Consider the following 18,965-nt stretch of genomic DNA (forward strand, 5'->3'; position numbering starts at 1 on the left):
TATTACAGGCCCCAGGCTTTCTTTACTCACAAAGTGCCACAGGTCAAAATTGGGATGCGGACCTTTTAGATCAAGAAAATGTGACATCCTGTCAGAATCTTGTGAAACAGGAAAGCCCTCCAGCAGAAAGGGAACTTCTCATCCCTCTGACATCGATAAGATACAGTAACAGGGTGATGATGGGAGCTGTACAGCCTTCTCCACCCCAGAGCTAGGACTGGAGGAAAACTACTTGTGCTAGTGCCCTGCACCAGGGAAAATGAGTAGTGCAGTCACTTGTGTGCCGGGTATTCTCTCAGTGTGCGCCGTTAGCTTTTAATCCACCCCCACAAAAAATGCATAAACTGTGCTGCTTAAAGGAATCCATCAGGTTTGTTTTTCATTTTAGTTCAGTTGGTTTTATTACTGGGCACAATACAATTTCACTTCCTCATATACGCAAGCCACAGTAACATGTCAGACAAACGTTTCCTCTCCTCCATCATGGAGAAACTGTTTAAAAAACAAGACTAGTCCATGTTGTCAAGAGTCCGTTCTTGAGAGGGATTCAACCAGACCTTGCACTAGCAGCAGCTCTGTCGCATACACTATTTAACAGCAGGGAACTTGACAGGTGAAGCTGATGAGTTTAGGCTTTAGTGCTTCATCAGCTTCCTTCTCCCCACTCAACACTGACAGGACAGCTTTTTCTCCACATGTAAACTCAAGGTCTGGTAAGGGGCTCATGTCTTTGTGCCACACCCTGCACTGCAGGGCATGAGCCTCTACACCAGCAGAGGGACATTCCCCCTCTTAAGGAAATATATATTACTACACATTACAATACATACATCTTCAAGTTGCAAAAGTAAGTGCATTGGTTCTGTCCCTTTGAGACATATATAAGGAGGTAGGGCTCATAAGAACCTATAGAGGCAAATTAATTTTATATTGCACAGGAGCCCCGGCATTATACTTTAAAGAGTCAGGTCACTGTACTGGAGGTGGGAGAGGGAAGAAAGAGGAGGTCTCATTTGATACCAAGCATGCTCTTGTCCCCACCACTGTATAAGTAGCTTTGCCAGTCTGAGGTAGAGTGACCGTTATACTGTGAAACACTGCAGTCAAGTCCAGCTCAACTGGAGTCCAAAATAAAAGTACACTGAAGAGGCCAGCATCCTCTCTCTGAAAGGAGAGGGGTGAACACCACACTCTTCATATCTAACTGCCACGGAACCAAACCTTACAGTGCAAACTCACCAAGCAGTCACGATCCTCCCATCCAGCTAGGAGACCAGGAATGGCCACCATGATTCTACAGGTGGTGAGTGGCAGCTCAAGTATGCTTGTAGCAGTTTCCCCACCCCCAATTACTTGCTCAGGTCTCCCCCAGTCCAATGTATTTGGTCCTTGTTTTCCTTCCTCCCCTCGTGTCTTCATTTGACATTTTGAAATGAAGACGTCCCCCCTTTCAACCCTTCATGATGTTCACACTTCCACTAAGGGATCCTCAGCCTGGCATAGACAGGGCAGGATGGAAATGAGGGCCTCCTCAATGGAAAACAAGTGTTCGTCCTCCACCTTGGGACAAAAGTAGCGCATGAAGTCTGCCAGTCGCAGCAGATACTCTATGTTGTGTCCAGAGCGACCGCTCGAGACAATGATCTGGGCTGCAATGTCCTCTTCAGATGCTGGGCCAAGGTAGGTGGGGTTCTGGGGTGTAGCAATGTAAACTAGGGCCAAGATGGGTTCGTCAGCCTCTTTATCCTGGGGGTGGAACTTCACTAGTTTAGTGTCATAGCCCCCCAGGACTGCTTCTCGCATGTCCAAGTACTGGAGTGATGCAGCAATCTGCTCTCCACGGACTTCATAGGCAACACCCCACGTGCATGCCTGAAATTACAAGTGAAGATTATTTGCTGCTGCATTGTATCTGCAAAAAAAACACCTTTTGTTTCAGGATGCATGGTCACCCTGTCTAGTTAAACAATGGGAACAAGGCCTGAAAAGACAATCAGGCATCTGAGAAGGGACCACACAACTGATGGAGGAAGATATGGTCTCCCTCTTCTGCTCTCCAAGAAGGCAACAAGGAATAGTCACCTCTGTCTTTCAAAGTCACTTAAAGTGCAAAATTCAGCCCTTGCTGTATGCCATTGAAATAAGAGAAACTGGCCCCAGAACACTCCCAGCAGCCTAGTACTCTTTCACAGGGCAAAAAGGGTCTCTACCTTCTGACCAGCTTATTCTGGAGGGGTAAACCTAGTGTTCACTTTCATCTTGCAGGACGAGGGACCAGATTAATTCCTGGTGAAAAGCACTAAAGTGAGTGTGAGTATATGGGTGATGAATTTGGCACATCATATCCCATTTCATTTCATTTGTCAGGTCTCTAGTTTTAACTCTAAACCTTCTTTGGCTGAATGGTCTAAAGTAGTGTCTGCAATTCCCTCACTTCCAGATGAGTTTGCTGACTAATGCAGTCAGCCCAAAGGAGCGTCAATAAAAAAATAAGAACTCCAGTAAGGCCATCATATTGATTTATACTAACCCACAAAACAGTTTCCCAGGGTTATTATACCATTATTATCAGACACAGTTGCCAAGGGGTTACCATTGCCATGTAGTTAATGATGGAGATGTTGATTAGCTACTGAAATAGTCTAGTGTCATTACTATGGAAGTAATCCACCTAAAGCCATATAATAAACCTGAATAGTAGCAGCTATAGGTGTTTTTTATATATATATAAAAATAAGAGATGTTAGATGTAGATACTTACATCATAATCCTCCTGGAGGGTAACCACACGGCCAGGCTACACAGGAGAGAAACATCATTTTAGAAACCAGATCAAGTACCAAGTCACCAGTACAGGCAGGCTAGGATGATACAGCCCTGCTGACACCCACTGCAGCTCCAGGTACCACCACTACACTGCAGGCTCATGAGACAGCAGCAGCTGCAGGCCACCCAGCGCCATAATGATGGCACCAGCTTCAGACAGGGCATGGGTTGTGCCAGGAGGCACAGCAGGGTGGGAGGGAAGCAGATTTTTTCCAAGATTATTAGATGTGGAGCTGAATCCTGGAGAGAGAGCTTGGGCAGGTGCCTTTATCAGTATCAAGGGCCACTTACCACTTCCAACAGGGGTAAGTGGCCCATCCCATCCAGGCACCAAGGGCAGGTAGGTGCCAAGGGGTGGCTTTGATTGGCCACCTCCATGGCCAGGGCAAGGAGAGAGAGAGAGAGATTCACCACCAGGGTTACCCACCTTCTCCCCTCCCGGGGCCCGATCCCCCCCCCCCCCCCGCAGCCGGGGCCCGATCCCCCTTTACCATCTTCTCGTTGCCGCGGTGGAAGGTGTCTCCCTGCCAGAAGCGGCGGCTGTAGCCGCGGATGAAGCCCACCTTCCTGGAGCTGAACTCGAAGTCGGGTCTCCACACCAGGGAGCCGTAGCCGAAGATCCAGAGGGGCGTTTTCTGCTCCCCAGCATCCTCCGCCTGGCGCTCGGCGGGCGGCGGGTCCCGCTTCATCGCCCCGCTGCAGGAGCCCAGGCGGCGGGTGCAGCAGCGCGGCAGCAGGCTCCCGAGGCGGGTGCACAGGGGCAGCCCCAGCAGGGGGCGGGGCGCGAACACGGCGGGGGCGCCTCTCCTCGGCAGCTGCCTCCAACGGCGGGACCGGGCGGCCGGGCACTGAGCGGAACGCCGGCCGCCCCAGCGCTTTAAACCCCAGCCCGCCGGCAAGCTCCGCCCACCTGTCCCCGAGGTGCGCGAGAAAGGGGCTCCTTGTCGCCGCCTCCAATCAGCGGCCCCGGCTCCGGGCCTTTGCATCCATGCGGAACAGTGATTGGGAGGAAAGGCCGTCAGTCCCGGCAGAGCTCGCTCGCTGGTTGGTCGAATGCTGACTCCTGTATCAATGCGGGATGATGCAACTGACCGGGGATCTTTCGGCGGGCCGTGCGTAGAGCAAAGCCGGCGGCTGATTGCATCAGGTAGCCAGGGCATGGCCAGGGGCTGGGCGGGGCGGCAGAGGTGTGGGTCAGTAGGAAATAGGACGTCTCCTGGACCGCTGAGAGCCTGGACGGGGCCAAGCATCCCAGCCGAGTTCAGTGCCGCTCTCTGTCCCTCACTCTCTGAAATGGGCACAATCGTGCTTCCCTAGGCCACAGCCTAAGCTAAATAGTGAGGTTACACTGATGGGGGGATGTAAGTAGCTAGCGAGTAAGGAGTCCGATGGCACCTTAAAGACTAACAGATTTATTTGGGCATAAGCTTTCATGGGCATCTGCAGAAAAAGGACAATAAACTATCTCAAACTCCTATATGCCACAGGGGGCTACAACAGTGGTACCCTCAACTCACCTAACAATATTGTTAATCTATCCAACCACACACTTAGCCCAGTGGAAGAGTCTGTCCTATCTCAGGGACTCTCTGTCTGCCCCACCACTCCCACGAACATGATACAGTTGTGTGGTGATCTGGAAGCCTACTTTCGTCGTCTCCAACTCAAGGAATATTTTCAACACACCACTGAACAGTGCACTGACCCACAGGAACCCTCCTACCAAAACTACAAGAAGAAGAATTCTGCATGGACTCCTCCTGACGGTCGAAATGACAGACTGGACTTCTACATAGAGTGTTTCCGCAGACGTGCATAGGCTGAAATTGTGAACAAACAGCATCACTTGCCCCATAACCTCAGCCGCACAGAACGCAACGCCATCCACAGCCTCAGAAACAACTCTGACATTATAATCAAAGGGGCTGACAAAGGAGGTGGTATAGTCATAGTGAACAGGTCGGATTATGAACAGGCGGCTGCCAGGCAACTCTCCAACACCACAGTCTACATGCCACTATCCTCTCTCTAATCCCACTGAGGAGTACTAAAAGAAACTACACCAGCTGCTCAAGAAACTCCCTGCTACAGCACGGGAACAAATCCACATGGACACAGCCCCAGAGCCCCGACCAGGGGTATTCTATTCGCTACCTAAGATCCATAAATCTGGAAACCCTGGACTTCCCATCATCTCAGGCATCGGCACATTTACAGCAGGATTATCTGGCTATTTAAACTCCCTCCTCAGACCCTACGCTACCAGCACTCCTAGCTATCTTTAAGACACCACCGACTTCCTGAGGAAAACACAATGCATTGGTGATCTTCCTGAAAACACCATCCTGGCTACCATGGATGTAGAAGCTCTCTACACCAGTATTCCAAATGAGGATGACTACAAGCTGTCAAGAACAGGATCCCTGATGAGGCCACGGCACACCTGGTGGCTGAACTTTGTGACTTTGTCCTCACCCACAACCATTTCAGATTTGGGGACAACTTATACCTTCAAGTCAGTGGCACTGCTATGGGTACCCGCATGGCCCCACAGTATGCCAACATTTTTATGGCTGACTTAGAACAATGCTTCCTCATCTCTCGTCCCCTAGCGCCCCTCCTCTACTTGCGCTACATTGATGACATCATATGGACCCACGGGAAGGAGGCCCTTGAAGAATTCCAACTGGATTTCAACAATTTCCACCCCACCATCAACCTCAGCCTGGACCAGTCCACACAAGAGATCCACTTTTTGGACACTACAGTGCAAATAAGGTCACATAAACACCACCCTATACCGGAAACCTACTGACCGCTATACTTACCTACATGCCTCCAGCTTCCATTCAGAACACATCACACGATCCATTGTCTACAGCCAAGCCCTAATATACAGCTGAATTTGCTCCAGTCCCTCAGACAGAGACAAACACATACAGATCTTTATCAAGCATTCTTAAAACTACAATATCCACCTGTGGAAATGAGGAAACAGATTGACAGGTACCCAGAAATCACCTACTATTCTTTCGACTCATCGACCATCCCGATGAGTCGAAAGAATAGTAAACATGGCAAGCGACCAGCTTGGCTTAATGGTGAAATCCTAGCGGATCTTAAACATAAAAAAGAAGCTTACAAGAAGTGGAAGGTTGGACATATGACCAGGGAAGAGTATAAAAATATTGCTCGGGCATGTAGGAAAGATATAAGGAGGGCCAAATCGCACCTGGAGCTGCAGCTAGCAAGAGATGTCAAGAGTAACAAGAAGGGTTTCTTCAGGTATGTTGGCAACAAGAAGAAAGCCAAGGAAAGTGTGGGCCCCTTACTGAATGAGGGAGGCAACCTAGTGACAGAGGATGTGGAAAAAGCTAATGTACTCAATGCTTTTTTTGCCTCTGTTTTCACTAACAAGGTCAGCTCCCAGACTGCTGCGCTGGGCATCACAGAATGGGGAAGAGATGGCCAGCCCTCTGTGGAGATAGAGGTGGTTAGGGACTATTTAGAAAAGCTGGACGTGCACAAGTCCATGGGGCCGGACGAGTTACATCCGAGAGTGCTGAAGGAATTGGCGGCTGTGATTGCAGAGCCCTTGGCCATTATCTTTGAAAACTCGTGGCGAACGGGGGAAGTCCCGGATGACTGGAAAAAGGCTAATGTAGTGCCAATCTTTAAAAAAGGGAAGAAGGAGGATCCTGGGAACTACAGGCCGGTCAGCCTCACCTCAGTCCCTGGAAAAATCATGGAGCAGGTCCTCAAAGAATCAATCCTGAAGCACTTACATGAGAGGAAAGTGATCAGGAACAGTCAGCATGGATTCACCAAGGGAAGGTCATGCCTGACTAATCTAATCGCCTTTTATGATGAGATTACTGGTTCTGTGGATGAAGGGAAAGCAGTGGATGTATTGTTTCTTGACTTTAGCAAAGCTTTTGACACGGTCTCCCACAGTATTCTTGTCAGCAAGTTAAAGAAGTATGGGCTGGATGAATGCACTATAAGGTGGGTAGAAAGCTGGCTAGATTGTCGGGCTCAACGGGTAGTGATAAATGGCTCCATGTCTAGTTGGCAGCCGGTGTCAAGTGGAGTGCCCCAGGGGTCGGTCCTGGGGCCGGTTTTGTTCAATATCTTCATAAATGATCTGGAGGATGGTGTGGATTGCACTCTCAGCAAATTTGCAGATGATACTAAACTGGGAGGAGTGGTAGATACGCTGGAGGGGAGGGATAGGATACAGAAGGACCTAGACAAATTGGAGGATTGGGCCAAAAGAAATCTGATGAGGTTCAATAAGGATAAGTGCAGGGTCCTGCACTTAGGATGGAAGAATCCAATGCACCGCTACAGACTAGGGACCGAATGGCTAGGCAGCAGTTCTGCGGAAAAGGACCTAGGGGTGACAGTGGACGAGAAGCTGGATATGAGTCAACAGTGTGCCCTTGTTGCCAAGAAGGCCAATGGCATTTTGGGATGTATAAGTAGGGGCATAGCCAGCAGATCGAGGGATGTGATCGTTCCCCTCTATTCGACACTGGTGAGGCCTCATCTGGAGTACTGTGTCCAGTTTTGGGCCCCACACTACAAGAAGGATGTGGATAAATTGGAGAGAGTCCAGCGAAGGGCAACAAAAATGATTAGGGGTCTAGAGCACATGACTTATGAGGAGAGGCTGAGGGAGCTGGGATTGTTTAGTCTGCAGAAGAGAAGAATGAGGGGGGATTTGATAGCTGCTTTCAACTACCTGAAAGGGGGTTCCAAAGAGGATGGCTCTAGACTGTTCTCAATGGTAGCAGATGACAGAACGAGGAGTAATGGTCTCAAGTTGCAATGGGGGAGGTTTAGATTGGATATTAGGAAAAACTTTTTCACTAAGAGGGTGGTGAAACACTGGAATGCGTTACCTAGGGAGGTGGTAGAATCTCCTTCCTTAGAGGTTTTTAAGGTCAGGCTTGACAAAGCCCTGGCTGGGATGATTTAACTGGGAATTGGTCCTGCTTCGAGCAGGGGGTTGGACTAGATGACCTTCTGGGGTCCCTTCCAACCCTGATATTCTATGATTCTATGATACTACAGGACAGGCCCAACAAGGAAAACAACAGAACACCACTGGCCATCACATATAGCCCCCAGCTAAAACTTCTCCAGCACATTATCAGTGATCTACAACCTATCCTGGAAAATGATCCCTCACTCTCACAGATTTTGGGAGGCAGGCCAGTCTTCGCTTACAGACAGCCCCCCAACCTGAAGCAAATACTCACCAGCAAGTACACACCACACCACAGAAACACTAACCCAGGAACCAATCCCTGTAGCAAACCTCATTGCCTATTCTGTCCCCATATCTACTCTAGCAACACCATCAGAGGACCCAACCACATCAGCCACAACATCAGAGGCTCATTCACCTGCACGTCTACTAATGTTTTATATGCCATCATGTGCCAGCAATGTACATTGGCCCTCTGCCATGTACATTGGCCAAACTGGAAAGTTCCTACATAAAAGAATAAATGGACACAAATCGGACATCAGGAATGGTAACATACAAAAGCCAGTAGGAGAACACTTCAATCTTCCTGGACATTCTATAACAGATTTAGAAGTAGCTATACTTGAACAAAAAAACTTCCAGAAACAGATTTCAAAGAGAAACAGCAGAACTAAAGTTCATTTGCAAATTTAACATCATTAATTTGGGCCTGAATAGGGACTGGGAGTGGCTGGCTCAATACAAAAGCAGCTTTGCCTTTCCTGGAATTGACACCTCCTCATCTATTATTGGGAGTGGACTACATCCACCCTGATCGAATTGGTCCTGTCAACACTGGTTCTCCACTTGTGAGGTAACTCCCTTCTCTTCATGGGTCAGTATAATAATGCCTGCATCTGTAATTTTCACTCCATGCATCCGATGAAGTGGGTTCTAGCCCACGAAAGCTTATGCTCAAATAAATCTGTTAATCTTTAAGGTGCCACCGGACTCCTTGTTGTTTTTGTGGATACAGACTAACATGGCTACCCCCTGATACTATCTAGATAGTAGTAGTGGGAAGGGATAGAATACAGTAAAGATCTGGGGTTAAGATGTAAAGAAGCAGGTCTATCAAAATAAATGGTTTGAACTTCCAAACTGTTAAATCATTTAATTACATAGTCTTATTACTGATACCTCCTCCTCCGACCCCTCCTCTCCTATTGTTTGTCACCGAGTTGATATGTTTGATCTCAGACTAAACTGTACAATCTCTAGGGCAAGGACTATGTGTTTTATACAGATCTTCTGGCACAATGGGTCCCTGTTCCTGACTGGGGCTACTGCAAGATAAATGAATAACATGGGGAGAGAGGGGCTAGGATGGGAGCAGTACTGGTTTAATGGAATAGGGTGGAGCGTGTGGCTGGGCTGGGCTGGGGGAAGTGCTGGGCAGAGGGGATTGAATGAGAGACAGTGCCAGGTGAATTAAATAATTATCAACTTTATTACAGTAGCACTTAGAGAGCACAACTGAGATTAAGATATTCTACTGTTAGATTAATAGGATAGGAGTAGTCAGTATTGGATTAATTATATAGGAATAGTGTCCTAAGGGAATTGTTTGAAGTGCCAGGGTTTGCAACATTTAAAACTGAACTAGACCAAGCACAGGAACACACCCTGATGAAAAACCCTGCAATGATCTAAAAGCAATTTACATGTTCAGCATCTCTGATATCCAGCCATCTTGAATAAGCATATTAGCTGTGTGATTCTGATAAACTGATCAGAAGTAAAATAATTTAAAATGCTGACAATGAAATTATCACGTTGATCTATAGGCCAGACTTCCCCCTGATGCTCTGGGAGTCATGCTAAGAAGAGAAAATGCTAGCCTGCTCGGAATACATATTTTCAGTGATGTACTATATTAACAAACAAATACATATGCTTATGTTAACAAAATTTTGATGGACTTATCGAAAAGATATAAGTTAATAACAAATGTCTGTATGGGAAAAAGAGGAAGGAATAAGACTGAAATCGTAAACGGGACTGGCTCTAGGAAGGTTAATTTTTAAATCCAAATTCAAAACTAGGACCAGACAAATAGTGCAAGCTAAACTGTCCAGCAATGGGTTTTCACAGATTGTGGTGATGTCTCTCTCTTTTTGTTATGCGCTGTCTAATTAACTAATTATATTAATGAATCCAATCAAGCTTACTTACGCTCTTTAATTACTGAATAAATTCTAACCTCATTAAAACTGATTGATTACAAATTGGCAACATTCAGTAGCCTTGGTATTAACAATCTGTTTAAATGAATGGGAGCTCTGCAGCTTGCTCTTAGCGCGACTGAGGTTATGCCATAGGTGCCTGTGTTCCATTCTGCATCTACAGCCTCATGTAAACAGAAAACCACTTCAAATTCACAACGTTTCTATGCAGTCATACGAGTTTGACATTTATCTCAAAGAAAGCACAAATTTTAGTGAAATTAGTAGAGCCCCTAAAGACAAACCTAGCTCTTTTCATCAGTAAATCTCACAACGCCTTACAGAGGCGGTAAGCCTAATTATCCTCATTTTACAGACAGGGAAACTGAGGTACAGAGCAGTGATATGAATTGACTACGGTCACCAAGCAGGCCAGGAGCCAAGTCAGGAATAGAACCCTGCTCTTTCAAGTCCCTGTCCAGGGTTCTATCCACTACACGGACTTGTCTGGTGCCCTGGTGCATTCGGACTTAATTTAAACCCTGGTCCCAAATTCCATTTGTTTTCTCAATGATTTGTTTTGGAACATTCATAATATTGTGACAATGCCACAGAATATGTAACATTGCCTGAACGCCCATGCAAAATTCTTCAGACCTCCAGCAGGCACCTTATCCACAGCTGTGTGGTGGTGAATGCATGGCTCTCAGGTGAGTTCTGTGAGGAAAAGAGTTGCCCAAAGAATTTTGATTGAGAATTGTGGGTCAACATTCTTCCATGAAACAAACTGTGATTTTTTTCCCACTTAGCTTTAAGTACTTGGAGTGACAACCTGGCAGAGGTCAACCCTCAGAAGGTGGCGCCTATGTGCAAAATTGGATGTGGTGCCCATTTAGATAGCTGTAGGTGAGCAAGGGATATGCAGGCAGGGGCTTTAATGCTTTGCTGTATGCTGCGTACAAATGGAATGAATTTCTGCTACTGAGCAGGCTGTAGAAGAGATTGATTTTGCCGTGACAATGGTTTAAGCAACATCAGTGCTCCCCAAGAGAGCAAATTATCTTTTCAACACCTGCCTGCATTGGGGCCTCAGTGAAATAGTCTTCTCATAATTGTCAGGTTTGTCTTGCCCCCATAATGGAGATTTTAGTAGTAGTCAGGGATTGGAAAACCTAATTCACCCTATTGCAGCAATCTGAGTGCTTGTACTGATGTTCTCCTTTTGCGCTTGTAGAAGCTGAGGCCCTGAAGTACAGCAGACCTGTCCATCTGAGGACTTCTAGGCCCACACTGTATGCTTTAAGCCCTGAGATAAATATCTCCATTCCATCCTACTGAACATGTTCTTCACATCTGGAAAAGTGGAGATGGCAGTATAATTGAAAAGCCCACTCTCCTAATCCTGAGGTGTACAGAGCCCTGGCAATTCCAGTGGGAGCTAGAGGTGCTGATCGGGCCCAAAACGTGGGAGGGGTCTCTGAATGGGAGCTGCATTTCTCACTGAGAAAAGAACAAGTGCAAGAGATGGACAAGTGTGAGCATTCATTTCTCTGTGTCCGTGTGCAGATGTTTTGCCATATTGGCAATATTTTAAGTTCCATGGTAAGTACAGATTGACAATTGGCAAAGTCTTGGGAGGAGATTGAAGAAATCAAGGCTTTGCTGTGATCTACAACAAGAACACACTCCTTCTCTGTGTGGGGATTCCACATCTGATGTTTCACAATAGCAGATGAACATTGTTGGCCAGATTGGGAGCCCCTTACTTGCAATGATAAGCAGTTATTCGCATGAGGAGTCCTACTGTAACTATTTGTATAGGTAGCTGCTCACCAGTATACAGGGTTTACAATCTGGCCCTGTGTGTTTCCCAACAGAGGTTGTAAGATGACAAGAGTCTATTGTCTTATTTAAGTGGAAGCAAGAAATGAACATTGGAATGCGGAGGGAAGGAGGCTGGAGCTGTCACTTAGCTCTCCTTGTTCTCCAACCTGGTCACACACATGCAATAGACTCTAACCCAGGAATGGATGATTAATTGCCGGACATAGTGAAGCTAGGTGCTCAGTCAGTACTACAAACTGGAGAACAGGTTAGTTTTGCAGACAAGTCTTCCATTGTCAGACTACTTCTCTTCTCCGTGCTGATGGGTGTATGAGTGTGGGCAATGGTGGCACAAGAGAAAAAATGTTAATTTATTTGCAAAGTCTCCTATCCTGGATTTTACCTGCCACAGGTAACTTCAGTTTAACTTCAGTCAAGATCATTAACTGGCTGTGTTTAATCATTAAGCAGTTAATATTAACTACTAAGTGAAGCAAAAGCCTCCAATATCAGCCGAGGTCAGGAGTAATGATCTTAAGTGAAGCAGAGGGAGTGTTAAAATCCAGTTTGGTGCTTGGAAACTATTATGAATTAGGGCATTACATAGGCCAACTGTACCAATAAAGGCAAGTCATGCCTCAGTTTCCCCTACAGGCCCCAGGGCTGACGAAGTTGCTCATCTTCTCCACCAAGGTTCAGACCAACAGTCACCTTCCCACCTTGGAAAGGAATGTTGTCCCTCTTAGAGTTCATTGAAGCCCTGACATAATTTTAATACAAGTAACAACATTCTCCAGCCCCCAGAGTAAGACATGTTAAAATGAAGCAGGTCTCCATCCCCACTTTAGGCTGCCTACCCAAGAGTCAGCCTCAGCACCTATTTCATTTCTCAGTTCCTTTTCCCCTATTCCAGGGCCCCACTTTTCAGGCCATGTACATCAGTATTAACAGGCCCTCTTCTTCAAGTCCTGTACACCTATTTCAGTGGCTCCACACCTCGGCCACCTCCATGCTTGTTGCAACTCTTCTCCCACACAGCCCTCAACTCAGGGCTTCTGCAGGCTGGCTCCCTGCAGTGTTCCACTCCCCAGACCCTCTTCACCAATACCTACAAATCTTACCTCTGCTGAGCATCATCTCATGGGAACCTCCCTCCAGAATCAATCTTCCTTTACTGGGCTCAGCCTACCCTGACTGAGCTGAGTCTCCCCCTTTGCTGATGGGCCGCTGTCTGAGCTGTCTACTCAGCAGGTTCCCCAGCTCTGGCCAGTTCTTAGCCAATGCAGAGAGCGTGCTGTGGTTATCTGCACCAGCAATTCTCAAGACTGCTCTCTCAAGTGTCACAGTCCCTGCCAGTCCTTCCCACTCTCCCCCACACTTTTTTTTCCCCTGGTGGAGCAGACTTGATTGGATAGCCTATCGTCACCACCAATTATACCTCTTAACTATATAGCAGTTTATATTCTCTCATTGTGCTAAGAGGAGAGATACGTGTGCAGGAATAAATCAAATAGGTGCCAAGGAACCAATCTGGAAAAAGACAAGGAGATCTGGCCTCTTCTCTGTGCATGTGTGAATGGCAATGGCTATTAACATTAGTATTAATGCTTATATGTTCATATTGCAGGGAGAACAGACCTCCAAGCTAAAGCACATGGATGTTATAGATGCCAAGATAAACAGGCAGGTGCGAAGGGAGGATATGGGGACAATGATGTCGTGTTGAGGAGATGGATGCACATACATGAATAAAACAGAAGGGGATAAAGGAGATGGAAAACTGTAGAAATCTGGCAGTTTATTATTGCCAGTCAAGCAACTAATGGAAAGGAATGGCATTGATATGTTAACAGTGGAAGAATTAAAACACATCCAATCCCAGGCTCACTGACATTTAAGAAGGAGAAAAAGACAATTGTAGATTTAGGTTTTGCAGCCTGAAACTGGTTTTCTCAGGCTATAGGAGAAAAAAAGACCTGGTTTATATTTAGCGGTAAACACAGTGCTCCCTCAGGGCAAACATTCTGTGTGTTAGTCTCAGGTGACTGATGCATAAGTACCAACACTGGCTAGGATTCAGTGCAGCAGTGAACCGCTGCAGAGCAAGAGCACCACAAACAGGTCTGGTATGATGCACAGGAACAGATTGTAACAGAAATAATTATCTTCAGCTCGAATTTCAGGTCTGTAAAAATATATCTCGACAAGCCGTGGATGTGCATGGATTGGAAGATGTGTTCTTGTTATTGAGAAAGGGATTGTACTGTACAGAAATCGTTGACAGTGAGATAGCACAGGGAGTCCTAAGACAGGAAAAACATTGGCCCATTTCCATCCACTCTGCTTGGCATGGCTTTCCTTCTCTGCAGGGAAGAGAGGAGAGAATTTCAACACACATTTACTTCCCTCCCTTCCCCTCCGGCTTCAGTGGCTACACTGGATTTGGAAGTGATTCACAGAATCATACAAATGTAGGGCTGGAAGGGACCTTGAGAGGTTCCAACAGTGCTTCATGCACTGGGCCAGAGCCGCACGTGATGTAAATTGGCATCACTCCATTGATTATGGTAAAGCTACACTGATTTCCACCAGCCAAGGAGCTGGCTCACTGTCTCTAGTGAGACAAAAAGAAAAGGAGAACTTGTGGCACCTTAGAGACTAACAAATTTATTTGAGCATAAGCTTTCGTGAGCTACAGCTCACTTCAAAGCTTATGCTCAAATAAATTGGTTAGTCTCTAAGGTGCCACAAGTCCTCCTTTTCTTTTTGCGAATACAGACTAACACGGCTGCTACTCTGAAACCTGTCTAGTGAGACAGACTCAGTGCAATTCTTACAGCAGCAACCAATGCTCTTCAGACCTGAATATGGACAGGACAAATACAAATTGCTATAAACCATCTGCATTTGGTTAGTTTAAACAAACCAAGCGGGAGAGATATTGCCAAGGCTTCTGAATAAAGGATTGGATGATATAAAATGAAGTGGGGAAGGGTGGGGCATGTGGGCTACATCCAAAGGGAATAGACGTTCATTGGGAATTTTGACTTAGGTGTACAGTCAAATACATTTGAATCAATGTCACTCTGTCCTGAGGGGGGAACAATAAAAAGAAAGGGCAAAGGTTCACTGGTGATGTCCCAGTGTCTTTTTCTAAACCAACTGTAGCAACAGTAGTGCTAGTGTAATGTGCTGATTGACAGCCCCGGTGACCAATGCCCAAAGCAGCGAGGCAGGCTTCCCATGCTGTCCTGGCACTGTGCTTTCATCTTAATGATGCCTTGTGTGCTGTTAGCACACTACAAATAATAAATAATTAATAACTTGGGGGATCCACCCATAAGAGTGAGAGGGGAGTTGAGACTGCTGATGCAGCCAGCCTTGAGTCTGTTCACTGATACTGCTAACAGGGGTACCAATTAGTGCCAGCGGAGTGTGTAGTTTTTGTGATATTGCGTGTGGGTCCAAGAACTGGCCTGAGACCAACTCATTGCACATAGATCATGTGACTCGCCTTCAGCTAGTAATTAATTATAATCACCTCTAACCTAACCTGAAACTGACTGGTGATCTAATAATGAAAAACTCCATGTAATCTATTAGCAATCCCTTGTGTCAAACAGTCTCTGACATCTCAGTGTTTTACCTGGAAATCATCTAAAGTTCTCTTGGAGGTTGTTCGCTTCTATACAAAAAATGTCCTGATCGTTGTACTTTTTCCACGATTTTCTTCCCCCCTCTCTCACACCCAGGAATCAATGCAGTTTCAGCACTGCTTCTATAGGCCATGGACTACTTGGACATCCCAGTGTTGCTCGGGCCACATAATGATAGTTACTCTGTCCTGGAACTGTTATTTCTCAGTCAGCCAGACCACATCTGTGTCCTAGTGCTTACTGTATCTGACTGATCATCTCTTCCGGGCACTGATCATGTCCTGGCACTCTCAGAGGCCTTATCTATATGGGTTTGAGCAGTTCTGGAAATCACAGGTTCTGTCAATGAAAATGGGAACTTGTGCTTTATATGTTTTCACTCTACAGTTCCTGAGTGTAATTTCTTCATAATGAACTGAAGAGCTGGTTGATTTTGAAGTGATTTGTCTTAGTTAATTTAAAGAAGGCCACATGTTGACTTATTTGAAAATTAGAACACTCCATTCCAGTAACATCACTAAAACTAACTGGCCTGTATGGGCAATTAGGATAATAGGCCAGATCCGCAGCTGGTGTAAATTGTCCTAGCTCCATTGACTTCAGTGAAGATATGTCAATTTACACCAGCTGAGGATCTGGTGCAACATGTCTACAATTATTTCTGCTCTTAGAGCCACAGAACATTTCTCGTGACAGATATTGGATCTTCTAAGCCAGGGGTTCTCAAGCTTCATTGTACTGCGACCCACTTCTGACAATAAAAATTACCACATGACCCCAGGGGGGACCGAAGCCTGAGCCAAAGGCCGAGCCCCACTGACCCAGGGCGTGGGAGTGGGCGTGTGGAAAAGCTGAAGCCCAAGGGCTTCAGCCCCAGGCAGGGGGCCTGTAACTTGAGTCCCAACACTCAGGGCTGAAACCCTCAGGCTTTGGCTTCAGTCCTTGTAACAACCAGGGGTTTAAAGCCCTCACCTAGAACTATATACAGGACAAGTGATCGGAGCCTAGATGTCTCTTTACCATATCTTGCAGCTTGGTTACAGACGCCCACCGACATGATAGGATGGAGCACTAGACGCAGGCCGTGACAGTAGGCTCCTGAGGATGGGACCTCCAGACAGGTAAGCTGACAACTCTGTTCTTCTCTTCACAGACCTTCCTCCCTGCGCCGTCACGTGTCTGTGTGTGAACTGGAACCAAAGGACAGCAGAGGGACCGCTATCGTCGCATGCAGGTATGTACCCTACCCCAGCAACCGTTAGTGTGATACCTGTCTGCCTCTCAGATGGGCAGCCCTGTGTGACTGGCGGGCTGGACTGTTACTAGGCAGATTACTAGTCACATGGCCTGCCTCTTTCCCCGCCTTTAGCAAAAAGGGCACCAAAGGCTGGGGAAGAAGGGCACCAAACATGGATTCCCAACAACAACGAAGGGAAATCCAAGATGGCTATATGGGGATAACTGTAAAAATTGAAAAATAAAGAAAGTTCCCCTACAGAAGGACTGGCAATGAGCTCAAGCAAGTCCTGGGGAGGGTCAGCAGCAGTGTCCCTGAGTAACAGCAAGCTGGGGAAGTTCTATGGGTGCTGGGGTGGTTCCTTGTAGGGAACGAGCTGGGGATGGAGCCCATGAGTGGCTTGGCTAGAGAGACCTGAGGAAGGTCCAGGAGGAGATGAGCAACATAAGCAGTGGCCTAGGGGAAAGTGAAGCTGGAGTATTTGAGTAATGGAGACAGTTGCTTCCTGAGCCCAGAGTGGAGGGAGGGCCTCAGCTCTCCCATACCACATCTGTGCCACCTGGAGGGCGGAGCTGCAGCTAAGTGGCAAAGGCCTTATGATGGGGTGCAAGATCAGCCCTCAAAGGGTTAATGCAGCAGATGTCAGGGGTAAAGACCTGCAGCTAGACTGCTCACCTGCTCCCTTACTCCAGGCAGTCTAATGAGTACATCTGGGCCCCAGCTGAGCTGCTTGATTGGCCTAACCCTCCGACTGGCTGAGAGGATCAGCAGACCTGCTCTGAAGACTGCAGCAGCTGGGTACTAGCTGGTTGATGGTCAAAGCATTTGCCCAGGGTTATGATACCTTCTGTCTTGCCGTGCTACAGATAATCATGTTCTGATCCCTAATGTCTGTCTAGCTCTGACCCTTGGCTCTGGCCTCTAAGTCTGGCTCTGACCCTGGATGCCTATTGCTGGCTACTGACTCCTGCTCCAACCACTGTGATTGCCCATGTCCCAGTCCCTAATGGTAGACAATTAACCCTGACCTGCTAGAGGGAGCAGGGGAAATATAAAGGGGAGGCAGTAAGGGGGAGAAAGCTGGGTGTGAGTAGGAGTGTCGCGTACAGTTCTGCATAATTGTAGCAACTGTTGGTGGTAGTGGCTGCCTTTGTTTTGTTAGTACTATTGCTTTTCTGTTGGCAATCTATATAAGTGCCCATGGCAAGCGGTGTCCACAACTGCCTGGCTGTTTTATTTAGTGCTGGGAGATCAGTGTGTCAGCCCACAGGCCTCTGCCAGAAAGCGAAATCGTCAAGACGCCAGCGCAGGCAAAGAACCTCCCCTGCACGAAGGGGAGAAAATTTGTTGTGTAGGGTTGGACTTTTGCTTTGATCAGAGGTCTAAAGCATTAAGTCATTGAGCCACCACAAGGAGACTGTAGACAACTGCTGGGAAACTGGGGCACATAACCATCCAGACAGCAGAGGGAAGCTGCTCCTTCATAGGATCCCTTCACCTGTACCTTACCACACCCTTCATTGTTTGCATAAACTATCCCATGTCTTGCTTGCTTTATAACATTTGACTGTGCTGGAAGGAACACAAGTGAGTGAGTAGCTGGATGCAGTACCCAATGTGTTCAATATTTTGTCAGCTAACTCGAGTGTAACAAATTGTGCAGATAATCTGGGAAGATACAGGTTAAGGGTCAAGGGATCCTAAGTGACTACAGATAGCTTAAAGTTCTGAATCCTATCAAATTGTTTTTGGTTTTATGTAGCATATATAAAGGAATAAGGATGTGACAGATGTGCAATGTTGGAAGTGTGGAAATGTCAAAAGACTGTTATACTGAGATGTGCCAGATGCTATCGTAGGCACTGGGATTATTCCTATGCTTGTATACACTTTGATATCTGTGTGCATTAGGGACTGTATTATAGCTCCATGGGGAATGGTCACTGAACTTCCACCAGGAACCAAAATCTGTGGGGTGTAATTAATTCAAATTCTGGGACAGGTAGACAACTCTGGGGAATTCTCCCACGCCCCCGGGGATTGCCTATACAGCTTCAGAATAGGTTCAAGAGGCCCAGCAAACGAAGAAAGGGCTCTTGGTATAAATGGTCAGCCTGAACAGGCAGGGGGACCCTCATTTGATCCTAAAACTGACATGAAACTGTAACCAAGAGTGTGAAACTCTGTGGGAAGGGCTTAAAGGATAGGTAACTTGCCAGGGT

The 18,965-nt window shown here is 46.8% G+C and overlaps 1 protein-coding gene and 1 long non-coding RNA gene across 2 annotated transcripts; one reads left to right on the forward strand and one right to left on the reverse strand.

Annotated features, from left to right (window-relative positions):
• Window positions 1–298: 298 nt before the first annotated feature.
• On the reverse strand, window positions 299–3,585 carry CHAC1 (ChaC glutathione specific gamma-glutamylcyclotransferase 1). The gene is made up of 3 exons (XM_074957066.1): window positions 3,318–3,585; window positions 2,762–2,797; window positions 299–1,872 (listed from the first exon to the last, which is right to left on the reverse strand). Exons 1-3 carry the CDS (start codon window positions 3,513–3,515, stop codon window positions 1,468–1,470), a joined length of 639 nt encoding a protein of 212 aa, XP_074813167.1. The 5' UTR covers window positions 3,516–3,585; the 3' UTR covers window positions 299–1,467.
• An 8,463-nt stretch (window positions 3,586–12,048) lies between these two features.
• Window positions 12,049–17,499, forward strand: LOC141990098 (uncharacterized). Its single transcript, XR_012640074.1, has 4 exons — window positions 12,049–12,118; window positions 13,478–13,537; window positions 16,660–16,740; window positions 17,436–17,499. It is a non-coding gene; the product is annotated as an uncharacterized LOC141990098 (long non-coding RNA).
• The last annotated feature ends 1,466 nt before the right edge of the window (window positions 17,500–18,965 follow it).

The sequence above is a fragment of the Natator depressus genome, chromosome 6 (assembly GCF_965152275.1).
Source record: "Natator depressus isolate rNatDep1 chromosome 6, rNatDep2.hap1, whole genome shotgun sequence".
NCBI lineage: Eukaryota > Metazoa > Chordata > Testudines > Cheloniidae > Natator > Natator depressus.